Here is a 27796-nt window from a genome sequence, read left to right on the forward strand (position 1 = left end):
AAGCCGGACTGAGAAGGACGCAGCAGCTCAAGCGCCCTGCGAGCTCAGCGCTATTTTTGCGAGTCTTGCAAAGTGTCGTAGTTCGCCACCATGAATGCGCCCCTCAAAGCCTGGCGGCCAGTGGGTGGGATTTGCTCTGGCGACTGGTGGCGACCCCCACCCCCCACTACTCTTCTCACTGGAGAATGATCTGGGGAACAAAGTACGGGAAGCAATGAGTCTAAACCCCCACTAAATACAGTTTATTTAAATACAGGAAGCCACACTGAAAACAGTGTGAAAATGGCATTGGACTCCAATCCGCCCAGGGGTGAAACAAGGCTTTATTTCACCCGGGTCAAAAGACCCAGTTTATTGGATCACACACCCCATGTACATTTTTGTACACACACAGAGAGAGGCTGGGAGCCTCAGTGATGCCCCTCTGGCAGCTTCATCTGGTGCAAAACCCCCAGCTAGCCCCCACCCCAGGGCCGGATTGAGGTTTGATGAGGCCCTAGGCTACTGAAGGTAATGGGGCCCTTTATATGTCCAGCTGTCCTTTGTCAACAACAAATTGTGGCTGTTTTTTGTGTTGAATATATGCTATATGGTAATTTATGGACCTAATAGGTATCTAAAGCCATTTGCACATAACAAAATATGCATTTTATCAAAGTACCGGTAAATGTTGAACTGAAATACAATTAAGAAGTATATTAATCGTGAAATAATTATTAAGCTCTAACTTAAAATGATTTTTTATTCATAACAAGCTTAATAATGCAAACACATTGGCATTTGGCAATAACAAAAGTTCCTTTAGAAACACAATTTACAAAGACTCATAATTTTTTGGGGGGGGGCAAGGGAGTGGGGACCTAAGCTATAGCTTGTTTAAAGGTAAAGGGACCCCTGACCGTTAGGTCCAGTTGCAGACGACTCTGGGGTTGCGGCGTTCATCTCGCTTTATTGACTGAGGGAGCCGGCGTACAGCTTCTGGGTCATGTGGCCAGCATGACTAAGCCGTTTCTGGCGAACCAGAGCAGCGCACAGAAACACCGTTTACTTTCCCGCCGGAGCGTTACCTGTTTATCTACTTGCACTTTGATGTGCTTTCAAACTGCTAGGTTGGCAGGAGCAGGGACCGAGCAACAGAAGCTCACCCCGTCATGGGGATTTGAACCACCGACCTTCTGATCAGCAAGCCCTAGGCTCTGTGGTTTAGACCACAGTGCCACCCGCGTCCTTACATACCGTAGCTTGTTTAGCTTATACGTAAATCTGGCACTGCCCCACCCCCTAGCTACACCTCTGACTCCACCTATCCAGAATTGGCAAAGATTTCTCTAATTTATGCTGGCATGGTTGTGCTCACATTGGAACATTGCTCCATGTGTGGTGGGATTGCTGCATGGTGCAGAGATTCTGGAGCCAAATTTTGGAAACTATCTCCACCATCACCTCTCGGGTACTGTCCTCAGACCCAGCCCTGGCACTCCTATCCTTGGAGCCTGGTACCAACTCATCCATCATGCACAAATCTCTTTGTTTATGCTACTTGCTGCAGCTAGAATGTCAGTGGCTCCCATTGGAATTACAACTTACTTACCGGTACTTCCCAAGAGGAATGGCTAGCAAAAGTATGGGACATTGCACTGTCAGAAAACCTGACACACACAACTGGGGAGTCCTTAATGGTTCATCAAAAATGAACCACTTTTATTCAACTTGGTATAAATTTCTCTCCAATGTTCACTCGTCCGCACAGCCCACTAAACCCCCTGCTCCACATGTGTGGAGAGGCTTTCTGAAGAACTAATTTGACTCACCTTTTTCTTCTGAAATGTGATAAATGTATAATATATGGCATTACACTCTCAGTTGTCTCCCGGTTTCCCCTTCCCCTCTTCATACTCATTTTATTTTTCTATTTGTATGTTTTAAATTCATTATCCTTACACCCAGGGCTTTAATGAAACTTTGGACAGACTGGACTATTTTATGTGCAGATGCAAGAACCACATTGAGAGATTTCGCTGGTCTTATCAAAACTCTTCAGAATCTGCTCCAAATTCTTCGGGCACTTCTCGTAGGGTGGACAGTGGAGCAGTTTGGTCATTTTAGATTCTGGATTTAATGTGGGCGGAGACTCTTTGGGTTGTAATGTATGTCACAATGGTGGTAAGCTAGCATTCCTGTGTTTGAGGGCCCTCCTGCTCATTCTGCTTAGTGGAGGCCATTAGCTTCTCTGAAATTTAGCTTTCATGGCACCATCATGGAGTAAAGGTAAAGGGACCCCTGACCATTAGGTCCAGTCGTGTCCAACTCTAGGGTTGCGGTGCTCATCTCGCGTTACTGGCCGAGGGAGCCGGCATACAGCTTCCGGGTCATGTGGCCAGCATGACAAAGCCGCTTCTGGCGAACCAGAGCAGCGCACGGAAACGCCGTTTACCTTCCCGCCGGAGTAGTACCTGTTTATCTACTTGCACTTTGACGTGCTTTCAAACTGCTAGGTGGGCAGGAGCTGGGACCAAGCAATGGGAGCTCACCTGGTTGCGGGGATTCGAACCGCCGACCTTCTGATCAGCAAGCCCTAGGCTCTGTGGTTTAACCCACACCAATTGGTTTAAAACATACTTTAGGCAAACTTGCTGCGGCATTTCTAATTTTAGGCCTGCTTATGTCATCAACATTGATATTATTATTGTTGTTGATTATTATTATTCCACCTTGAAGGGCCTTCTTGTTACCCTCCATGTCAACAAAGTTCATTTCTCTGTTTTGTTTTGTTTCATTTCAGCTTTTTATTTCAGCTTTCACATAATGTGCAATCTTAAAGAGAACAAACACTGTCTTTCTCCAGGAAGAAGGAACTGATGAACAGAGAAGAAGCAGCAGGGCAACGACTGTCGCTTGCGATGCCATCCTGCTCAAATCAAAACTCAGCTGCACATTCGTAAGATAAAACGTGCGACGGACACACACACACATACACACATACCATCAAGACACCAGGGCATGACACATTCCTCGTGAGCATTTCTCTGCTCCTCTTGGGAGGGCTCCTTGTTCTACTGTGACTGCAGGTACATTTGCTTTCCCATTGCAGTGATGGTTGTAGGGAAACAAACTTCAGGTTTATCAACAGCAGCTGTAGGAGGGGAGCAGCATAAGGGAAGAGTGTCGGAGTGGGAATTTGTCAATTAATTGGGACTTGCCAGAATTGTTAAATCCCACTCAAATTGTATAGGCAGCCACTCAGGAGAGCTGTCTGGCAGTATGCCAGTGTGGGGTAGGTAAAAGTAAAGGACCCCTGGGTGGTTAAGTTCAGTCAAAGGTGACTATGGGGTTGCGGCGCTCATCTCACTTTCAGGTCAAAGGAGTCGGCGTTTGTCCACACACAGCTTTCCAGGTCATGTGACCAGGATGACTAAACAGCTTCTGGCGCAACGGAACACCGTGACGGAAACCAGAGCGCACGGAAACGCCGTTTACCTTCCCGCCACAGTGGTACCTATTTATCTACTTGCACTGGTGCGCTTTTGAACTGCTAGGTTGGCAGGAGCTGGGACAGAGGAATGGGAGCTCACCCCGTCGCGGGGATTCGAACCACCGACCTTCTGATCGGCAAGCCCAAGAGGCTCAGTGGTTTAGACCTTGTCTCACAGGATGCTGGGAATTATAATTCTTGGGTACATTTTCCTAGCTTGGTGAAAGGGGTGGAGCTTTAATAGAGATATTTATGGTCAGCTGTGTGCACATTTTTGTGTCTGATGGCCTGAGCTTCAAGTTTACAAATATCTGAATATTTCAATTCCCTTTTTGCCAAACACCCACACCCACACTCAACCTCACATGCCGCCCTTTAGCACAGGGAGCTGATTTCACTCTTGCTACAGCCCCACTTGCAGCAGGCGTTGCTCAGTCCTGCCAAAACATCTCGGGCTGCACGGTCAAAGCTCCAGGTTTCCTCCGAGGGGCTGTGGCTCTGCTGGCCATGCCAGCTCCCATAATAGTCAGACGGATCTTTCGGCAGGGCATGGATCGGGACCCATTCATTGGATGAGGAAGTTGCAGCAAAGGCTTCTGCAGAATCTCCTCCGGGGAGGGCACCGACATTTCCTGCAATAAGAAGCCAATATGGAAAATTGGGAGGAGAAGGCACAATGCATGTGGCTCAGCAAACAGAAAGAGAGATCTGGGTTCAAAATCATGCCATCCCTACCAGGGGTATTTTTTAGAGGCTGGCCTGGGGGAGGGGCCTGATCCCCACTCGCCCCTCTTTTTTGTTTGCACTTTTAGCAGCTTTCCTTCTGAAAGTCAGGCTAAATTTGCACCTGTAAGCAAATATTATGCAAATTTGTGTCATGGCATGGACCTGCACCTTGAGTCATAAGAACATAGGAGGTAAAAAAATGGTAAAGGACCCCTGGACGGTTAAGTCCAGTCAAAGGCGACTATGGGGTTGTGGCACTCATCTCGCTTTCAGGCAAAGGGAGCGGGCGTTTGTCCACAGACAGCTTTTTGGGTCATGTGGCCAGCATGACTAAACTGCTTCTGGCGCAACAGGACACCGGGACAGAAGCCAGAGTGCACAGAAACACCGTTTATCTTCCCGCCACAGTAGTACCCAGTGCTTTTTTCGAGGGGGGGTATGCATACCCCTAAACATTTTGTGAATCTTTGTACTTTTGTCCATTTACTGCAGGGGTCAGCAAACTTTTTCAGCAGGGGGCCGGTCCACTTTCCCTCGAACCTCTTGTGGGGGGATGGACTATTTTTTTGGGGGGGGGGATGAAATGCCCCACAAATAACCCAGAGATACATTTTAAATAAGAGCACACATTCTACTCATGTAAAAACACCAGGCAGGCCCCACAAATAACCCAGAGCTGCATTTTAAATAAAAAGACACATTCTACTCATGTAAAAATACGCTGATTCCTGGATCATCCGTGGGCCAGAGTTAGAAGGCAATTGGGCCGAATCCGGCCCCCGGGCCTTAGTTTGCCTACCCATGATTTACTGTATTTATTTCCCCTGATTTGAACTATAAAATGGTGATTTTCTTGAGTCAAAATGAGAGTACCCCTAAACATTTTTTTAGGGGGGGGGGAAGCAGTACCTATTTATCTACTTGCACTGGTGTGCTTTCAAACTGCTAGGTTGGCAGGAGCTGGGACAGAGCAACGGGAGCTCACCCCCGTTGTGGCGATTCGAACCGCCAACCTTCCAAACAGCAAGTCCAAGAGGCTCAATGGTTTAGACCACAGCGCCATCCATGTCCCACCTGCTGGATCAGGATAGCCTAGTCCACCATCCTGTTCTCACAATTGTCAGCCAGATGCCTAAGGGAAGCCCTCCATCAGGGCCTGTGTGCAACAGCACTCTGCCCTATTGCGATTCCCAGCAACTGGCATTTGAAACATGCTGCCTCTGACTGTTGTGTATTGATTTAATGGTTTTTATACCTGTATTACTATTGTCTGTATTCACATTAGGGTAAAGTAACTGCCTTTCTGTTCCAGAAGGAACAGCTACTATTGGTTCATTTAAACTGCTGTATTTGGATCCTCAGTCTTATTGGTTCCCACCAAAAGGCAGCTTTGTGATTGCTTGAGATTGTTCCCTCCAAAATGTATCCTTTCTAGCCAGTCTTCTGTCCCTATAAATGTAGCTTCCCTCTCCTCAGTCTCCAGTCTTGTTTGCCTGAATAAAGAGTGTTACATGAAGAAGCTGTCTCCTGCCTGCTATGTCAGAAAGCTGAAATCACTTACTGAAATCACGAACCCCACGTTATAACACTGACAGTGGAGGTAGAGCATTTCCATCAAGGTTAGTAGCCACGGATAGCCTTAACCTCCAGAATTTGTCTAAGCTTCTTTTAAAGTCATGCTGGTTGGGAGGCATTGCTGCCTCCTGTGGGGACAGATTCCATACTCATTTAAGGACCTGGCAATGCCCCTGTTAACAACCCAATATATTATATGAAAGAAAGGGATGGATTGGGGACAGAAGAGCCGAAGCAAAACATTCAGCAAATTCAAATTCTAGCAAATTGTCAAACTTTGCAATGTAACTGTCAATTTTCAGCTAGAGTTCTTGAATTAGCCACCAGCAACAAAGGAGCCTGGGGGACATTCATCTGAAAAAAAGTTGCCTATATATATGGTAAGCAAATAAATGAACTGGCAGTAATGATTTAAAGTTGGCTGTTCTTTTTTCACCTGTTCAAGAGGATGCTTTCTGAGTGGCTGAATGAATGAATAATGTTAGTAAAAACTTTATGCTAATACAAATCAGCCATCATATAAAGCAGAATCAGAATCAGAAGGATCTTTATTTGCATAAGCCACTAGCCATAGCAATAAAATAAAATAAAATAAAATAAAATGTACTGAAGATAGAGGTAAAAACTTAACTATAGAAAATGCATTTTGGGGGTTTACATCAATAATCAAATAATAGATCTTATTCTAAGTGCCCCCACTAAACACCTTGCAGTTTTTGCTTTTTTTGTAAAAAAAAAACAAAAAACCCTACTTATACACAGAAAAGTACGGTAATCGTTTTGCAGTGGAATTTTTGAAATCGACCCTCAAATACAGCCGAAGGCAGTATATTCAATCTTGTGAAAGTGAAAGCACACCTGTATTTTGGAATTGTTAAATTTTGCAAATAGGGTGCCGAAGTGTCAAAATGATCATACCATGGACAAAATTTCCTTATTGTGGCCAAATTATTCTGTCACACGATATCATTAGGCATATAAAGCATGTACTACTGCTACTGAGTAAACTAAGATCATGGCCACTGGTCCCATCACCTCCTGGCAAATAGAAGGGGAAGAAATGGAGGCAGTGAGAGATTTTACTTTCTTGGGCTCCATGATCACTGCAGATGGTGACAGCAGTCACAAAATTAAAAGACGCCTGCTTCTTGGGAGAAAAGCAATGAGAAACCTAGACAGCATCTTAAAAAGCAGAGACATTACCTTGGCGACAAAGGTCCGTGTAGTTAAAGCTATGGTTTTCCCAGTAGTAATGTATGGAAGTGAGAGCTGGACCATAAAGAAGACTAATCGCCGAAGAATTGATGCTTTTGAATTATGGTGCTGGAGGAGACTCTTGAGAGTTTCATGGACTGCAAGAAGATCAAACCTATCCATTCTGAAGGAAATCAGCCCTGAGTGCTCACTGGAAGGACAGATCCTGAAGCTGAGGCTCCAGAACTTTGGCCATCTCATGAGAAGAGAAGACTCCCTAGAAAAGACCCTGATGCTGGGAAAGATGGAGGGCACAAGGAGAAGGGGACGACAGAGGATGAGATGGTTGGACAGTGTTCTCGAAGCGACTAGCATGAGTTTGGCCAAACTGCGGGAGGCAGTGAAAGATAGGTGTGCCTGGCGTGCTCTGGTCCATGGGGTCACGAAGAGTAGGACACGACTGAACGACTGAACAGAACTGCTACTGAAGTAGTAGTTAACCACAGCAAACTATGGCAAGTTCTTAAAGAAATGGGAGTGCCTGATCACCTCATCTGTCTCCTGAGAAATCTCTATGTGGGACAATAAGCTACAGTTAGAACTGGATATGGAACAACTGATTGGTTCAAAATTGGGAAAGGAGTACAACAAGGCTGTATATTGTCTCCTGCTTATTTAACTTATATGCAGAATTCGTCATGCGAAAGGCTGGACTGGATGAATCCCAAACCGGAATTAAGATTGCTGGAAGAAATATCAACAACCTCAGATATGCTGATGACACAATCTTGATGGCAGAAAGTGAGGAGGAATTAAAGAACCTTTTAATGAGGGTGAAAGAGAAGAGTGCAAAATGTGGTCTGAAGCTCAACATAAAAAAACTAATATCATGGCCACTGGTCCCTTCACCTCCTGGCAAATAGAAGGGGAAGAAATGGAGGCAGTGAGAGATTTTGCTTTCTTGGGCTCCATGGTCACTGCAGATGGTGACAGCAGTCACGAAATTAAAAGACTCCTTCTTCTTGGGAGAAAAGCGATGACAAACCTAGACAGCATCTTAAAAAGCAGAGACATCACCTTGCTGACAAAGGTCCATATAGTTAAAGCTATGGTTTTCCCAGTAGTGATGTAAAAAAAAAAGCTCAACAATTTTGAGACCTGAACCCCCCAAAAGGGGGTAGATCACCACCAGTTTTTAACTCTGTGAGTAGATGACAGTCTCTTGGGAGTTGGCCACCCCTGAACTATAACAATAATAAAATCAAATGACTAAGAATTTGCTGGACCTCTGAAAAACAGCCGCATCACTCATTCCCAATGTTAGGACTAGTCCTGGCTAGACAAGGCATCGTTCCTCCTCTCTCCCACCCCATCCCCTCCGGTCAACCCCCTAGCTCTCCAAGCACCCACCTGCCCGTCTCCAGCGAGATCCTCCACAAGTGAAGATGACTGCGCGGATGAACTCCCTGCCACACAGCTTGACACCATAGGGTGGTGTCCTGGCCTCACTTGGCAGCCTCAGCTCAGACAGCAGCACCCCAAGTAACAGAGCCAGGATGATCTTGGGCATGGCTGGACTTGGGCAGGACGGTTGAGATATGCTGGGGGTTGTGCAATTCCTATCTGCCTGTCTGCCTGCTCTCAATGTGCCTTGCTCCTCTTTATACTGTCATGGGTGAGTGAGGGTGTCCTTCAAGGTTATCTACCCAATTATCATCAGGGAGGGATGCAGACCTTTCTTGGACGCTGGGCAGGTTTTTTTTGGGGGGGGGGCTGCCATTGACAACGCCAGCTAGTCAGAGATAACCTTTTCTTTGTTATCAGCATGGTAAGTGTGGAATTCAGTGTTTACCTGGCCTTTTGGAGCTGCACATTGACGGAGGTACTGCTTGGTGCGGAGGAAATGGAGAATGTGTTGTCCCCCCCCCCCCTTTCATAACGCTTGAACTCAAGACCATCCCGTGAAGTTGAAGGTTAGAAGAGTCAGGATAGAAAGAACTTATTTACGCTGCACAGGTCTCTCTCTCTCTCTCTCTCCCCCCCCCTTCCCTTTTAACTTTTGTTGATTTTTAAACATGGATACAGATAAAATATAAAACAAGGAGAATTTGCATGAATCAAATAGCTGGGGAGGCCAAACAAGAGGAGTTGGGGGAAAGAAGTAATCACAATCTTCCTACGGGTACGATAGGTCAGATAAATTGTAAAAAAGAAGAAGAAGCAGCAGCAGCAGCAAATGAATCGTAACAATACAAAGAAACTTTGTCGAAACCATACAGAAATAGTAGAACATCCGGGATGAGAGGCAATGATAATGAAACAAAAATAAGTTACACATATTTGTAAAAAAAATCTGAATTTGGCCACAGCATGGGCTTTGAGATGCTGTTTGCCCATATGGTCCACCGCGGCTCCTACCCATGTTGGCTGTGTTCTGCTTTCCCTATGGGAAAGTAACCTCTAAAGGCTGCAAAAGGGGAGGGTGCTGTTCTGCTTCTGTCTTGTTTGCAGGTTCCCCACCGGCACCTGGCTGGGCACAATGAAAAGGGGGTGATGGGCCAGATGAGCCTTTGGAGACTGATCCAGCAGGCTTGTTCTTATGCTCTTACATTGCTGACTTTTGGCAAGGCATTAACCAAGCCTTGACAAGGCTCATGCAGACTGACTAAATGCTATTATGGTACAAAATTGTAAATCACCCTTAAAGGGATCCCTGACCATCAGGTCCAGTCGTGTCCAACTCTGGGGTTGCGGCGCTCATCTCACTCTATAGGCCAAGGGAGCCGGCATTTGTCTACAGACAGCTTCCGGGTCATGTGGCCAGCATGTCAAAGCCGCTTCTGGCAACCCAGAGCAGCACATGGAAACGCTGTTTACCTTCCTGCTGGAGCAGTCCCTATTTATCTACTTGCACTTTGACGTGCTTTCGAACTGCTAGGTGGGCAGGAGCTGGGACCGAGCAACGGGAGCTCACCCCGTGGCAGGGATTCGAACCGCCGACCTTCTGATCAGCAAGCCCTAAACTCTGTGGTTTAACCCACAGCGCCACCTGGGTCACCCTTAAGTGAGCCTAATAATCATGTTTGGTATATAGTTCACTGGTTTTTTGTTTTTGGTCCAATGTGGTCTGTGAAACAAGTGGTTGAATGTCTATACTGAATAGTCATACAGAGTTTTTGAGGGCATTGTCATCGGCATGCTGACAGCACCCAGTGCTATTTCTCCTTTCCATCTTCTCTAGGTGGTGTTGTGGATATGCCGAACCAGTGCTTGGTCATAATAATGGACTGGATGAGGGATAATAAACAAAAACTAAATCCAGACAAGACTGAGATGCTGTGAATGGGTGGTTCTTCTATCCAGCTGAGTGATAGTACTGCTTGCTCTAGCGGGGGGGGGGTCACATTCTCGTTGAAGGAGCAAGTGGTTTGGGGGATGTCCTGGCAGCGGCGGAGCAAGCCAATTGGGTGCCTGTGGTGGTGCGTGTGCCCTGCACACAGGGGTGGGGCCTCCGAGAAGCCTGCCTGCCTCCCCCCACTCAGCCGCCCTACAACTGACAGGGAGGTGGCGGGTGGACTGTTTGGGGCAGCGCAGAGCCTGCGGGTGCCCAAGCCACCGCGTCTCTTCCAGGAGAGACGCGTGGCTCAGGTGCGCTGCAGGCACCGCAGTGAGTGCCGCCCGGCATTTTGTTACCCCCCTCAGTGGTGACACCCGGGTCGGACTGCCCCCCCACCCCCTCTTCCTCTGCCCGTCTCCTGGATCCACTGCTGTAACTTGAGGGACAGTTGGCCTTGGTGGCATGGAGTGCCTTCACCAGTTAGCTGATGGCCCAACGACGACACTATCTGGGCAGGGATAGCTTGCCTACCGTAATCTATGCTTTTCAAGACTGGGCTACTTGCAATGCAGTTTATGTGGGCTGCCTTTGAAAATGCCCCCAAAGCTTCAGTTAGTACTAAACATGGCTACCTGTCAGGTTCAAGGTGTACAGATCACATAACATCAATTCTGTTCAATATATGGTAGTTGCCTGTATGCATCTGAGCTCAGTTCAAAGTGCTGGTTTTGACTTACAAAGATTTTTACGATTCAGGACTCCAGTATCTTTGGGAGTATCTATCTTGATGTAAAGCTACCCAGACCCTTAGATCATATGGGGGACTTCTCTAGGGCTCTCTTCTGTTGGACTACAACTCTCATCATCCCTGACCATCAGCCATGCTGGCTGGGGCTGATGTAACCTGGAGTCCAACATCTGGAGGGCACACTACTTTGGCTACCCCCACTGTAGCAAGTTCAACTCTAAATAAATCAGAATGGATAAAAGGCTCTTTAGGAGGGGGACTCCCCAGGATTTTTCATGCTTTTAATATCTGAATATGCTCGGATACTAAGAACAGTCCTGTTGGATCAGGCCACAAAGCCATCTAAGATTCCCATTGAGTCTTCCTGGTGCATCTCCCCTTACAAAGTCTGTCTGATGCATTCATACTTTGTTTTATTCAATGAGTTACAAATTTCGTACACAAGTACCTGTATTCCCGGGTTTTTAATCTGCACCACAAATTTTGGACTTTGGGTATCTGGTTGGCACTGTGGGAACAGAATGATAGACTAGATGATCCTGCAGGACTCTACTTACATTTTGTTGTAGGTGGTACCAGATTGTATATTAGCATTATTGGGTTGTAGCTGACTAAGTCCTACTCAGAGCAGACTAATTTAAATTAATGGAATTAGTCATGTCTACTCATTTCACTGGGTTTACTCCAAGCAGGACTTGATTGGATACAACAACCCAATCCTTATTACTTTACATTTCTGTCCTAGCCTTCCTCCCAATGAAGTCCAGCGCAGGGACAGAGGAAGGGGTGTGTGGTGGGGGCGGGCCACCCCGGGTGTCACCACCATATGGGGATCGAACCTGCAACCTTTGTACACAACTGTTCCACACTCTTTTCCTGCTGGCTCTGCCCACAACTGATGTGGCCCCCAAAAGACTGCTCAGTAGGGAAGGTGGCCCTCAGATAGAAATAAACTCTATTGAAATAGGAAAGCTCTTGCGAGACCTCAGAGGCATTGATATCACGGTCATTACGGACTCTTGTGTAACTGTTTCCTTACATTTATAGGCAATAATCCTTAATATAATCCCACATTAAAGGGAAGGGCCGAGTTCAATAGTAGAACACTTGCTTTGCATGAAGATTCCCAAGGAGAACTGGGAAATATTCACTTCCTGAAACCCTGTGGAGCTACTGCCAGTTGCTGTGTAGATGATACTGTACTGTCCTAGATAGAGGACCATCCTATGACAGCACTTTATAATAGAGGACCACCCTCTGCAAATGAGGGCCCTCTAGGTGGATTGCACATCCGGGTGAGAACTGCTCACCTCCCCCTATGCTGCCCTCGCATAGATGAGGAAGCCTTACTCAAAGCCACCATGATCCCCTGCTGCATAAGACTGTTTTGCATGCTGCGCCGGCAGCCAGAGCATCACTGAACTTTCCTTATCTCCCAGAATACTGTCCTTTCGGCCTGCTGAAGATAAGAGACCTTACTTCTCTGCCCTGCGATAAGAAATCCACTGCCTCCCCGGCCGCTGGCAAATGCCACCATCCAAGCCTTCTGCGACTGAGATAAACTTTGCCCCAAGTGCTGAATGGCTAGTTTGCCCTCGGCTGCATGATAAATGCAACATTTCAAACAAAGGAGCAATTCCACACACACACACACACTAACACCTTGCTAAGAGACATTATTTTTCTTTAATGAAATTTTATGAAGACTTTTCATAATACAATAAAAAAGAAACTAATCTAGACAAAAATAGAAAGAAAGAAAGAAAGAAAGAAAGAAAGAAAGAAAGAAAGATGCAAAGTCCTCTCTCTCTCTCTCTCAGGTATAGCTTAACCTTTGTTCAAGACAGAAAAGGCGATCTCCCCCAGCTCTCACCTGGGAGCTTTCCTTTCTTCCCCTGGCCTCCCACCCTAGAAGATCTCCCCTTCCCATCCTCTCACACAGGGTCCTTCTCCTACCATCCATCACCTTCATCTGCATGCAATTCCCTCCTCAACCAAAAGCAGAGGACAACACAGCAGCAGCAGCAACAACAACAGAAAATACTGTAAATCAAAACAGAAGCAAGAGCAGAGCAGAAAAGGAAAAGAAATAACAAAAATGTAATAATAATAAAGGAATGAGAAGATAATAAAAGAAAAATAGATAAGGAAAAGGAAAAAATACAAAGGACTTCCAACTGTCAGTTGGTCAGTTGTATATACAAGATTTCTTCAAAATATCTGAAATGTTCACTCCAGGATGGTGTCCAACTGTTCCTTCTTCTGCTAGGTGACCTTTTTCCAATACTCAATTCTGGGCATCTCATGTTTGTAGTCCTTCTACACAAAAAGTCTAAAAGAGGTTCTCCGAATACTGTTATCGATAAAAGTTCATCATAGTCTTCCTCCAGTCCAACATAACAGCTTTGACTGCAGTACTGAGGAACCATACATCCCTGATCTTTATTCTCTCAGGGCGTCTCTTTCCCAAGTACTCTTAACTTCTCCAAGAGACATTTTTGGAGTTCCTACTTGGTTGGGAGAGGGAGCAAAAAGAGGCGTGCAAATGGGGAGTTGCCTGCATACACATGCTGCCTCTTGCTCACTTCAGGTTAGGGACATTATTTTTCAGCTCTTTTCGTTCATCTGTCTTGCACAACTTCCTCCGATTTTGTTAACCTAAACAGAAGTCTCAAGTTTCTATCTTACCACTTTGTGGTACATGACCTTTAAACACACCCACATCTGAGCCCACCCCAGAGAACAACCCACCCACCATATGTGAGAGGAGGGAGTCTATGCATGCACAGGAAATACAGAAGCATGGGTCGGGGTAGGGTGGGGGGAACAATACTGGTAGGTGATAGGAAACAAAGCTAAAACCCTGCTATGGTGTCCCATAACAGGCTTCTAAGATTTAAAAAACTTCAAAGCAGTTTACAAAAAATAGAACAGTAGAATCCAGAAAAAATTATGACCCAACTTTAAAACATACCAAAAAAAGTTAAATTACTAGAACAGATTAAAATCGCCTCCTTTCCAATAATGTTTTTAGCAGGCACCGAAGAAGGAACCTGATTGATCTCAATAGGCAGGGAGTTCCAAAGTGCAGGTGCCGCCACACTAAATGAGTTCTGACAAATATGGAACGGGTATTGTGTGGCATTTGTTGTTGTTGTTCAGTCATGTCCGACTCTTCGTGACCCCATGGACCAGAGCACGCCAGGCACGCCTGTCTTTCACTGCCTGTCTTTCACTGTGGCATTTGTAGTAGTGCCAATTCTGCCTATTAAAGCAACCGAGTGGGCACATGTGGGGTAAGTCAATCTCGTAGGTAAACTGGTCCCAAGTTGTCAAAAGCTTTATATGCTAACTGTAACTCCTTGATGTTGACCTGGGAGCAAATTGGCAACCAGTGCAGATCTCTGAGCACAGGTGTTACCGGTATATGCTGACAAGGCCTCACTTCTGTCAGCAATCATGCTGCCTCAATTTGCAGCTTCCAGATCAGAGTGATGCAAAATGATGACCAAGGTATTTAACGGCATAATTGCTGAACAATTGGGATCTACTGCAAATCACCCAGAGATCTACCAGTAGATATCACTCTAGCTTTTGTTCACCCATGACCTAGGTCAGGTGTAACTGTACTATCAAGTGCATAGGCTGGAATTTGGATTGCTTAGGCCCCAGGAACTGAACTGTCAGCCATGCAAATTTATCTCCCAATCCAATTGGGAGACATAGCATTTTGCCTTATCTTTACAATTCCTCTCCAAACAGCAGGCAGAATGATATTGTATCTTAGTCCTAAGCACCACAGCACTGAGATCAACCCCCCTGCCTGCTGGGGTGGGAAGACATGTTGCATTTTATTTGGTGCAAAATTTGAAGATTAAAAAACAAACAAACCCCGTGACTGATCCTTAGAGATTCTATAAAGTACAGGCATTGTGTTGTATCACATATTGTGCTCACTTACAATTTCATCTCTAAGCATTCTCACTTTCCATTAGGGGTATGAGAGAGGGAAAAGGCTTCCCCCAACTTTTGTGTCCAGATTTTCACTTTTTGAAATATGGCAACCCTATCACACTGCCTTTTCTCTAAACTAAAAAGTACCAAACTCTGCAACCTTTCTTCATAGTGGAGTTGTTCCATCCCTTGATCATTGTGGCGGCACTTTTCTGAATCTTTTCCAATTACACAATATTCTTTTTCAGGTGAGGAGACCAGGAATGTACACAGTACTCCAAATGGCATTATGATACTGATTATATTTCCTAACAATCGCTAGCATGGAGTTTGCCTTTTTCACAGCCACCGCACACTGGGTCCATTATCTTTATCTGCCACCTCCACCGCACACCCCCATGGGCGTGTACGTGAAATTAAAATTTTTTGCTCCATCAATATTTTAATCCATGTTTTCACTGAGCTGGAGCAAACGGTCCTTTCAATTTTATGGTAAGCTACTCACTCACAACTATCGCAGGCACATATCCATATTGCAGAGCTGACACAGGGCGTGGGCAACAGTCAAGCGACGAGCACATGCGCCACCTACTTGCCTTTAAACCAGGCTCTCCTGCCAATTAGGAACTACAATTCCCAGCATGCCGCAAGTTGCGCATGCGTCCCAACCTCCTGTCTAAGGAGTCAGTTTTAACGGACGCGGTAGTTTACTGACAAGGCCTCCGGCCAGTAGGAAGTTGCCAACTCCCAATTCGTTACAGCCGCCCATTGGGCTCGCCCTTTCCACTAGACAGGCAGGCCTCTAATCAAATCCGTGTTGCGGAATGCCTGACTGGCCAATAAAAGGGTGAAGTATCCAGTGAGGGGTGCGGCTTTAGAACCAACGGAGAGGAGGAAGCGCCGAGGAGTGACTGACAGCAGCATTACCCAATGGGCCATCGACACCGTCCAATCAGCGCCGGACACCGCCTATTTCCCCCTCCCTTCCCCTCCCCTCGCCGAGGTGGGTAGCAACAGTTGCCCCGGTGAGGGAACACGGAGGGTGCCATAGCCACCGTAGTCGTGGCGACCAGGAAACCCGGCAACAACAACAACAACCGCCCACCCTCTCTTCCTCAGCGCGATTCCCGCCAAAATCGAGAAAGGGCACGACAGCCGCGACTCCGTCCCCGCCCTCCCCCTGAGGGGACGCGGCCTCGCGGGGCCGGGACGGTCCAGGTGGGTCCGAGTCCGTTTCCCCTCCTTCCCCCCACCGCTGCAAAATGGCGGGGCCTGCGGCTCCCGCTTGACTCCCCGAGGCAGCCGAGGAAGGTGAAGCGAGTGAGCGACGGCTTTTCTCCGGGCTTTGGCCCCCGCGGCAGCGGCCACTCCAAGCAGGGCTTGTCAGGAAAGGGCCCAGGCCCCGACAGGCGGGGCTTCGGCGCTCCGCAGTGATTGGTGGGCGGGCGGACCAATAGGCGCCGGCTGAGGCCCTGAGATTAGCCAATCGAGTTTACGGGGAGGCGGGCGTCGACTGCTCCCTCATAGACACGGAGAGCAAAACAGTGACTCACAGACGCGTCATGACGTCCCAGTGACGTCAAGTGGAGTATTTCCCCCCCTATTTGGTTAAAATGATTGTGACGTCGCACAGCAGTAATAAATGAATAATAATAATAAAAATCACTGCCTCCATTCGTGGTTAAACATCAGCGGGTAGTAGTAACAGCACAGAATTCAAAGGGTCTACTCTACAGTGATGTAAAGCAAAACATTGGTGCCTTTATGGTGTTTTGGGAATAATGATGTCATAGTGACTCCATAAGTGAGATTTTTTATGGGAAGAGCACATAGGTTAGTAGATAAAGCATGTGCTTTGGATTCTGAAGGTTCAGGATTCAATCGCTAATTTAAAAAGAACCTCAGGATTCTGAAATATTGGCTGCCTGAGGCCTTAGAGAGCTGCAGTTAGGCGATGGTTAGTACTGACCTAAAGATGTACCAGTGGCCTCCCCAATTATGAGTCAGTTACTTATATTTGACACATATTTAAGGGCTGGAAGGCTGTACAGAGAAAAGACCTGCTTTCTGTGCAGAAGTTCTTAGGTTCAGTAGATGGCATCTCCCATTAAGGGATCATAGATAGTATGAGAAAGATTTTGAGAACTGAAGTAAGTGTGGGTAGGCATTAATAGTCTTATTTGTATTGGTTCACAATAAGCTGAGTTGTTGCTACTTCGAACCAGCACTTTAAATAAATTTCTACTTGGCTTGGTCAAAACATGGTTCACAGACCGATTTGTAAAAATGTTACAAGAAAAAAAATACGAGAGAGACATTGCACACACATGTAACTCAAGAAAATCTTCAATTAAAAAACAAACAAACCATGGTTCACAGTCCTGGTTGGGAGGGCAAGAGCAAACCATAATTTCCTGATTCAGATGCAATTGGTAACTAATTGAAGTGTTGTGTCAGAGGGGACAAGGAAGTGCATCAGCATAGGGCTTGTTCCCATCCAGGTTTGTGGAATGTTTGGAACTGATATATTTTCAGCATCCAGAGACTACTTAAAATAGTGAACCTTATGGCTGCCTTGTGTTGTTTATATGAAAAAGCAGAGCAGAAATTTAAAAATAATTAATAAACATGTAGTTGTCCTCCTTGGGCATTTGACCTGTACCCCCTGAAGAGCAACTAATGGGCTGTTCAGGGTGGGAGGAGCTGAAGCTGCTGTATCTACTTTACCTGATCCTTTCTTTTGGACTGGATTATAATATTGGACTTTGACACAAGCTATGGTTCTTCTGAGTTACAGGCCAGTTAGGCCTGTAGCTCAATTGTTTACAAGATATGTTGATACATTATAATTACTAGATGATGTAACTTGGGTATATATGGAAATTGTTCCATCCACTCTATGTCCCAAAATGTATTAATTATATGCCATCAAAACACTCTTTTATCTTGAGTTCAACTAAAAAAAACAGTAGCCGAAAACCAGCAGCTGAGAAAAGCACATTGTTACTTGCTCATAGCAGCTGCAGCTAGTCAGTTATATGACAGCCCAGGTTGTAGCTCAGGGGTCAGCAAACTTTTTCAGCAGGGGGCCGGTCTACTGTTCCTCAGACCTTGTGGGGGGGCTGGAGGTAAGTTTTAGTATACAGCAACTGTACTCTTTAGACCAATTTTTAGACTCTAGAATACTTACAGACAGCATCCTGCCAACAAAACTGAGACAATTCAGGCAAATATGCATAAAGACTCGTGCCTGGAAAAATGTGCTTATTTTGGCACTAGTTCAGGGAAGCTGGGGATGGATTTTAACTTTCTGCCTCCATTTTCCAGTGATGTACATTTGCCTTGGCTCCTGGCCGATAATATCTGTATACGTTTCCATGCAGGAATTTAAAATTCTCTACATGAGAAAGCATATGATAATAGTGATAATGAAATGTTGTACAGTATCTCAAAAACAATACAAGCTACTAAGAATGCAACCTTTCTCTTGTCCCTAAGGAATGTTACCAGCTTTTCAACTGTATCTTTAACAGCAGCTGGAGATGTAGGCATTAGGTAGTGATAATGCTTATCTCTATGCCTTGGGAAACTTAACCTGAAGATATGTGTACAACAAGCCACTGTTGGCACAAGAGCAGTTCATACTTTTTGATCAGTAGGCAACCCTATCAATAGGGGTGCCCATTCTGCCTTGGAAGGTCACAAGTTCCATAGCTGAGGAGTTTCAGTTTGTGCTCTAAGAGAGCCTTCCCTAAAATCAAAATTTTTCAGTTTCACATTCAGCCCAATTTTAAGCACTTCTCCTTGACAGTAAACCTGCTTGCTTTCAGTGATATTTGCTTCCAAATAAGTCAGTGATGTGATGCAGAAATTTTTCTAATGTTTTATTTTCTCTTTGATGAGTTCATTAATAAAAATAAATGGATGTCAGTTGCAAATAAATATTTGGCAAGCTTTTCCGTTTCAAAGTTTTAAGCTATTTTGCTTGGATTTAGTCAACAAAAACACTCTCTGAGGCAACAGAAAATTCCTAGTGTGTCATTTGCAAATTTGGTGAGCATCCCCTCTATGCCTTCATCCAAGTTATTTATAAAGATACTGAACAACAACGGGCCCAGGACAGCATCCTGTGGCACCCCACTTATCACTTTCCCCCCGGAATGACGAGAAACCATTGGTGAGCACTCTTTGGGTTCAGTCAGTCAACCAGCTAAAAATCCACATAGAACCTAGGCCAAGCATAGGCAAACTTGGCCCTCCAGATGTTTTGGGACTACAATTCCCATCATCCCTGACCACTAGTCCTGTTAGCTAGGGATCATGGGAGTTGTAGGCCAAAAACAGCTGGAGGACTGAGTTTGCCTATGTCTGACCTAGGCCCTGGAAATAATCCTCCATCAGCAGCAGTGCCAAATGTATTTATTGGTTGCCTGTGATCTTGCACAGCTCCTGTTCATTCAGTTGGAATTTGTGTGGTTCCCTCCCACCCCCCACCCCCAGTGGATTATGCCAAAAACATTTCCGAAAAGCTCTCTGTGTAGAATAATGTCATTCCCTGCTTTGGACACAGACCCTTTTGAACGTGTGTGTCATATACAGCAAGACTAAACATTTCAGTTTAATTTCAAGTTTGAGGACATTAATGGCACTTTTTAGCATAACTAGAAAAAGTAGTCTTGTGTCATCTCCACGGTTCATGTGGTATGTGGGTTTCTTCCAGACAATTTCCATGAGGCGGTGGAAGCCCCTGAGGTAGTGCCCCTGTGGGTTCCCTATCTACCCTGCTGCTGCTGGAGAAGCAGTATTTTTGGTGAGATCTCATGAGATCTTGTGGAGCACACAAGCTCTCATGAGAATTCTGTGAAACTGGCACCAATGCAAGTGGCGGAGGTGGTGGGGTACAGCAGCAGGGCAGGGGGGCATTTCCCATTTCACCTCCAGCAGCGAAACGGGATGCAATGCCCCTGGTTTCCTCTTAAGCCCTAAAGAAATAGGGATGCTGTCTGCATTCAGACATCTGTGTTCCTTCTCAGAGATGGCTGCATTTCAGGAGGGAAATCCAACAAGTGACATAGTTACTCTGCTGCCAAGTCATGTTTGACAGTCAGTGCAGGATTGCTTCCCCATTCTTTTTGTATAATGCTACCACCAGCTGCAGGCCAGAGAGTACTTCCTGTTCCCCCTCCTGTTTGTGGAGTTCTGTGGATAGGAATAGTCGCTTGCTTTATGAAAAGGAGAACATGGTTAATGTGAGAAGCAAGAGTCAGCAGAGCCTTTGAAGCTAGCAACTTGCCGAGAGTTTGCGCTTCAAATATAATGACCATGTCTGCCAGTGAGAGACTTGAGTACACAATTCTGATTGGGATCAGGCCCAGTTGTTCTTCGCTGTGACTCTCTGAATCTAAAAACAGCCAGGTCGTTTCCAAGTTCGGCTTGTTCCAAAAGGAGTGACCAAGTGTATTGGAACCTTTGGAATGTAGCTTAAGCAGAGAACTGCGCTGTGGATGACATGATCCTGTCTCTCTTGACTCCATTGGCATGAAGGAAACGTCTAGCTACCAGCACATTTCCAAAGGGGAGAAAAGTCAAGAAGGGATACTTGTTTGGAACTAGGACTAAAAAAACTCGGTCAGATTCCCAGCAGCTTCCATCATGGTTTTAGACATCAGCCCTGTACAGGGCTGAACAAAATATATTTAGAATGCTTAAGGCTTCTCCACCTAAGCCATGCTTCTAAGGAGCAACTGGTGAATGAGTATTGACATTTTACTCACACTACTTTCATAGCATACCGGAAGAAAGAGTATGGACTTAAGTATACAACTATGAAAAACGTAGTGATATTAGAGAGCTGCTGTCGCTCAGAGTAGATAGTCCTGGGCTATAGGTGACTAGTGGTCTGACTCAAAATAAGTCAGCTTCAGATGTACATAGCCAACAGGTTGCCAAACTGTGTAACTCAAAATAATATTAGGATTGTTTTTCACATTTAATTGAGGATAGAGAAATTGAGGAAGGTAGCTTTATCCGAGACCTTACAGTTTTCACCAGTAGATTATTGGAAACTTGACAGCTCAGAGGCAAGACTTGAAGCCACAAATACCCAGTAGCAGACAGAGAGGTGAAGTGATTTCTCACTTCACCTGATACCTGATTTCTCACTTCACCTGACTTCTGGTTGCCTGTGTTGCTGCTGTGATGAGGTATGTGTGGTGCAATCCTATGCTTCTGCTGGTGGGTTTGCACTACACTGACTTCACTGCCATCTTGCCTTTCCCTTCTCTGCCCAGTATCCAGCAGCAATATGAGTGATGAGGTCTGATGATTACTGCTGCCTCACCCTGCCTTCTGCAAATACCAGTTCTAATAAGACAGCCACTTTGCCCATACAGTTAAGTGCACAGCAGTTTCCTTCCCCCATATTATAACTAGCTGGGTGGGAGTGAGGAAAATTGAGTTTCATTATTTTAGAAAAGCTTCCTTACCTGGTTATCTAGGAATAATCATTGCAGGGGCCCGCACAGGTGACTGCTTACAAGTCTGAGTCATATTTCTCATATCGTGTTCTGACTAGAGTCCATTGAAGAACACATTTTAAACTGGGCTCCCAATCCTTGTGTAAAAATAAACAGGCATAATTCTCATTTTCTTACATATACGCTACACTTTCAATTCCAGAGGAGGCCAGATCACCCACTAAAGAGAAATAACCCCTTACAGTGGCAGCTGCCCTGACCTGGATCTCACTGTAGCACCAAGTCCACTGCATCTCCAAGAGCAAGGCTGAATCAAGTCAAGCTGGACATTTCAAGAGAACAGTATTTTCAGTCTTGGTGTTTGAACTGCTAAGTGTCTTCTCCCTTGCGCCAAGCGCAGAAGGAGGAGCTCTGTGTCACTATGGTTGTAAGGAAAAGTCTGTACCATGGCAGAGAATAAATAGTCCACAGGAAGAATGGTCTCGTTGCTGGCAGTGATTACTATAAGATAGGGTTGCCATATTTCCAACAGTGAAAATCTTTTCATTTTGGAAATTTGTCTTGGGCTATTTTTAAGGAAATTCAGCAAAATCTAGACTTCCGGCATGGGTTGTCATACATCTGGATTTTCCCAGGACATTTCAGCATTTTCCACCCAGATATTCCTTCCGACTGTTGTATTCTGGCTATGTCCAGGAAATTCTGGATGTATGGCAATAAGAAGGAAAATGTATATCATTGAAGAGATTCACTACAGGAGTTACTTGTTTTACCTTGGCTCTCTATGTAAAGCTATGTCACAAATAGTGAGAGTTGGCCTGCAGTCATCCAGGACTAGCAATTTCTTGAGGCATTATCCTCAATTTCTATAGTACAGGATGCCGATTTCTGGGTTTTTTTTAAGTCAACAGGCCTCTGGCATTGACCTTGAGGAGTAGTGCACCATTCAGATGGAACTGTCTTCTTCCTTACATTCCACAAAGGCTGCAGTTTTTTGTTGGGCTTGCCCCCCCCCCCCGGCACAGATAGATTAAGAGATCTCTGCTATTGGAGAGCTAGTACAGTTATACCTTGGAAGCCAAACGGAACCCGTTCCAAAGAACGTTCGCAAACTGGAACACTCACTTCCGGGTTTGCAGTGTTCAGGAGCCAAAATGTTCGACTGCTAAGGCATTTGTCAACCAAGGTACGACTGTATACTTTTTCACCAACCGCACCAATGGATCCATTGAAAAAATACACTTTTTCTTGTGCTCTTCAAGATACCCTTAAGATGCAAAGTAATCAACAATAATTCACACACTTCAGGGAACACTTTCTGCATAGACCGGCTCTCTAATACATTATTCTGCACATGTTGTTCTTATTCACACACTACCTTATTAGCTGTGTACCTTAAAAAGTGTGATGTGTTCCTGACACTGGCCAGGACTGGTTGGTCATTCTGTTGTCAGCATCAGCTGAATGCAACCTGGATGTTGAACCAGTTCTTGAATGCAGTGGTGAAGTGGATAAGAATTACTAGACTGAAGCTGAATCCTGCTAGGACAGAGACGCTGTGGGTAAGTGGTTTTCAGGTCCAAGAACTGGGGACTCTGCCTGTTCTAGAAAGGGTTGTACTTCCTCTGAAAGAACAGGTAATCAGTTTAGGCTTGCTTTTGAAACCATCTTTGCCCATAGAGACTCAGGTGGCCTCTGTGTTGAAGAACACCTATCATCTGCTTCAGTTGATGTGTCAACTGCATCCTTTCCAGGACAGGGGTAATTTGGCCACTGTGACACTTATGTTTGCAACCTCACGTCTGGAGTACACTCTGTGGAGCTTCGCTTGCAGCTGATCCAAAATAGTGCAGCCTGGGGGTTGGGTGGTTGCTCCTTATTCAGCATGCCGGTGCTGAGGAATCTGCTCTGGCTGCCTATTAGCCACAGAGCCAGTTTAAGTTTCTGTTACTTACATACAAAGCCCTAAATAACTCTCGACCAGGTTGCAAAAAACAACAACAACAAAAAACCAAACACCTTCCTGCTCATCACCCAGTAAGGGCACTATGATCAGCCAGTGGAACACAGTTTTGCCATGGCCTGATGATTTGGACTTACGTTAACATAGGGGTGGACTTTTTCCACAGGTGGCACAAGTGTTTTGGAATGCCTTCCTTGCTGAAATACCAGAGTCCCCCTCAGTGTGGGCATTCTGCCAGCTCCTGAGGAAAAAAAGCTGTTTAGGCAAGCATTTCCCTAAGCAGAAATTGTGATTTTATTGCTTTAACTGTTCTGTTTTTCAATTGTTCATTTAATTGTATATTTTAATTAAAGATAATTTTATTGCTATTTTAATTATCGGTTAATTTTATAGTTGTAAATCACTTAGAAGATATTTTGGCATATAAGCAATATATAAATTAATAAATGAGAATAACAAATAATACCTGTAATGTAAACCAAAGGTGTGTCTTAAAATACCCACTTGCATTCCCCTAAAGCTTCAGATTGAAAGTGAAGATTGGCAGTGGTGGGCAGCTATCTGTCCGAGAAACTGGTCTGCCATTACTGATTTTTATTGATTTATTATACCATAGAATTCCTGAGTTTCCTGGAGGAGTTTGAAAACCACCATGGTGTAGTATAAAACATAAAGGGCATCTAATTTCACCCCTAAGCATAGCAATAAGAATATCTGAGTGTTTTTTTTTACTATAATAAGAACAGATATGACTAAAAAAAAATAGCACAGCTTATTTGGTGTAGTTTGTTGTCGGTAAGGGGACTTAGCACAGATGTACCTCCTTTTTGGGTTGTTCAGTACTAATCCAGAGGAATGCTTTTCCATAAATTAAGCTTATTTCTTTTCTAGAAAGTGCTTTCATGTTTAATTTTCATCATACCCAGTTAGAAAATCATAGTAGTGCCTGGTGCACTTGAATTGCCCATTGTTCCTCTTGATAAGATGCTTCTCTGCTCATTACCAAGAGTTAGCCTATTGCCATTTGTCTCTTGGGTTGTATTATTAGAGAGAAAATCTTGTCTATTGGATATCGTTTCTGCTCTCCAAACCATCTTTGAAGATGCAATGAGCACTGAGATGGAACCGTGAGCCCAAATGCTATGGTTTTAGCATTGCACATAGTTCACAAGATCTTAGCCTGATTACTATTTTGGCTCAGAAAGAATAGAACACACAGAGCTCTTCAGATGCTCTTCAGATGGTATTTCAGGGCTCAGAAAGTTAAGTGGTTTTGGAAAATCAGATGCATTAAGTCAGCACTGTAAAATAAACAAAATAAAAAATAAAAAATTCCTTCCAGTAGCACCTTAGAGACCAACTAAGTTTGTTCTTGGTATGAGCTTTCGTGTGCATCATGCTACTGGAAGGAATTTTTTAATTTTTAATTTTGTTTTGACTATGGCAGACCAACATGGCTACCTACCTGTAACTGTAAAATAAATATTCATTTAAGTGTTCTATGATTTTCTGGTCCATGCCACTTCCCCACCCCACGCTGTTGCAAATAATTGATGACTACTCTCTCCCCATTGCCATGTAGTATCTTGGATGACTGTCCAGGACTGGGACTGCTTGTGATGATATAGCCCAGGGGTTGTCAACCTGGTCCCTACCGCCCACTAGTGGGCGTTTTAGGATTCTAGGTGGGCGGTAGGGGGTTCTATGGCAGAAGCTGAATCCATCAACCCTTGGTGGGCGGTGAGGAAATTATACCATCAAGAAAGATGCATTAGTGGGCGGTAGGTATAAAAAGGTTGACTACCCCTGATATAGCCAAATATGCAGTGATAATACCTATCTTTAGATAATATACTAGAGTTACTTGGAGGTGGCTGTTGTTCACACCAGGTGAATGAATGCTAACTACAAGGCTGGACTAAACATTCCTGGGATTTGCATTGAGCATGCAGCATCACAGTGTGCTGCTTTCCAAATCAATGGCTGTTTTGAAAGTATTGGATTCTTTTTGAGGGGGGGGAGTGTGGAATTCCATTAAGGTTCACAAAATAAGTAAGAGTAAGTCACCATGGGGACTTCTAGTACTTCCAAGTAAGCTAATTCTTTAGCACAAGATCAGAAACAGTATCTTCCCCCAAAATCAATGTTTTTGTAAGCTGATACACACACCCCGTGCTATTTTTCTAGAAAAAGAGGTGCCGAAACTCACCACGAACACCTCCATTGTTCTCTTATAATGGCAATTGCACCCACCTGAGAGGTGCCGAAACTGAGTTCTGATAAGTTGCAGCTGAAACCCCCCCCCCCCAAAAAAAACCTAGCAGACAGCTGACTGGCACAGGGAGGTGATTAATGCCTCCTTGTGAGAGAGTTTGGTCCCTGCCATCTTTAAGGTGGCAGTGGTAAAACCACTCCTCAAGAAACCATGGATTTGGAAAAACTAAGTAATTACTGGCCAGTTGCCAATCTCCCCTTGGGCAACGTTCTTGGCAGGTGGTCGCAGACCAGATCCTTGGCAGAAATTTGATTTTCTAGATCCATTTCAGTCGGGATTTAGGCCCAGTTTTGGCACAGAAACTGCTTTGTTTGCCCTGTATGTTGACCTCTGTTGGGGGAGAGACAGGGGAAGTGTGTCCTTGTTCATTCTCCTCAACTTCTCAGTGGCTTTTGATAACGATCAACCAGTGTATCCTTCCAGAGTGACTGTCTGAGTTACGGTTGGATGGACCATTTTGTGGTGGTTCTGGTCCTACTTGGATGGTCATTTCCAGAGGGTGATGCTTGGGGAGTGGTCTTTGTGCTCAGTGGAGCCTTCAATGTGGTGTTCCTCAGTTTTCCATTTTATCCCCCATTCTATTTAACACCTACATGAAACTGCTGAGTGGGGTCATCCAGAGTTTTGGAGTACGTTGTCAGCAATACCGTGGTACCTTGGTTCTCAAACTTAATCTGTTCCGGAAGTCCGTTCCGGAAGTCCGTTCCAAAACCAAAGCATTCCAAAACCAAGGCACGCTTTCACATAGAAAGTAATGCAAAATGGATTAATTAATTCCAGACTTTTAATACGGTAACAATCCCCCAAACTGCAGTTTAACATGAATTTTACTATCTAACGAGACCATTGATCAATAAAATGAAAGCAATAAACAATGTACTGCAGTCACACAATCAGTAGCTGAACTGGGTTCCACACAGTCACACACACACAAAAGAGCCACAAAAACGCAAAATAAATAGCAAAAACAGACAGACCTCAGCATAACACTCCAAACGGAAGTGTGGCACTCAAAACGGAGCACGTTCGACTTCCGAAAAAAAGTTCGCAAACCGGAACACTTACTTCCGGGTTTGCAATGTTTGGGTTCCAAGTTGTTTGAGAACCAGGGGTTTGAGAACCAAGTTACCACTGTATGCTGATGACACAAAGACCTACTTCTTCTTTACATCCACAGGTGTGGCAGTGGATGGGCTGGACCATTGTCTTGCCTCAATAATGGACTGGGTGAGAGCCAATAAATTCAAGCTCATTCTGGATAAGACTGAGGCACTGTTAATTGGTTGTTCCCTAGACCAGATGGCTGGGAAGTGGCCTGCTCTTGATGGGGTTACACTGCCTCTGAAGGAGCAGGTACACACACAGTTTGTGGGTACTTCTCAATCCATTGCTGTGACTTGAGGCTCAGGTGGCCACAGTGGCTCGAAGTGCCATCCATCAGCTTTGGCTGGTGACCCAGGTACGCCCCTATTTAGACAGGGATAGCCGAACTTCTGCTGTCTGTACTCTGGTAACCTCTAGGTTGGATTACTGCAATGTGTTATATGTTGGGATGACTGAAGATGCTTTGGAAACTACAGCTGGTGCAGAATTCAGCAGCCAGAGGCGAGACAATTTGAGTATATAACACCAATCCTGGCCTGATTGCACTGGCTGCCAATTAGTTTCTGGTCCTAATTAAAAGTGCTAGTTTTGACCTATAAAGCCTTAAGTAGCTCAGGGCTACAATACTTAAAGGACCACCTTTCCCCACATGAACCGACCCGGACACTGTAACTATCAGCCTTTTCTGCAGTGGTTCCCCGTTTGCGGGATGTTCTCCCAGGGAGGTTTGGCTGGTGCATTCATTATATACCTTTAGATTGCAGGCAAAAACATTCCTCTTCAACCAGGCCTTTGACCAGGTCATAGATTAAACAATCTATGACCTTTTAAACTGGAGGTGAATGGGTGGGGATTGTTTTTGTTTGTTACTATGCTATGTAATTTTGTGTTTTTATATTTTAATAATCCTGGGGATTGTACAACTTGTGATTCAGTCCTCAGTTTCTCATATCTGACATGGGCTAAATCTGT

The 27796-nt window shown here is 45.0% G+C and overlaps 2 protein-coding genes across 5 annotated transcripts in view; one reads left to right on the forward strand and one right to left on the reverse strand.

Moving 5' to 3' along the window:
- Window positions 1–3600: 3600 nt before the first annotated feature.
- On the reverse strand, window positions 3601–8587 carry RLN3 (relaxin 3). The gene is made up of 2 exons (XM_033173413.1): window positions 8378–8587; window positions 3601–4104 (listed from the first exon to the last, which is right to left on the reverse strand). Exons 1-2 carry the CDS (start codon window positions 8535–8537, stop codon window positions 3848–3850), a joined length of 417 nt encoding a protein of 138 aa, XP_033029304.1. The 5' UTR covers window positions 8538–8587; the 3' UTR covers window positions 3601–3847.
- A 7446-nt stretch (window positions 8588–16033) lies between these two features.
- The window catches only part of RFX1 (regulatory factor X1), a 47207-nt gene continuing 35444 nt past the window's right edge, over window positions 16034–27796 (forward strand). For all 4 annotated transcript variants that reach the window (XM_033172730.1, XM_033172725.1, XM_033172729.1 and 1 more), the window contains exon 1: window positions 16034–16224. The gene's annotated coding sequence lies outside the window, so the exon portion shown is untranslated. The remainder of the gene's footprint in view (window positions 16225–27796) is intronic.

This window comes from Lacerta agilis, chromosome 16 (assembly GCF_009819535.1).
Source record: "Lacerta agilis isolate rLacAgi1 chromosome 16, rLacAgi1.pri, whole genome shotgun sequence".
Lineage (NCBI taxonomy): Eukaryota > Metazoa > Chordata > Lepidosauria > Squamata > Lacertidae > Lacerta > Lacerta agilis.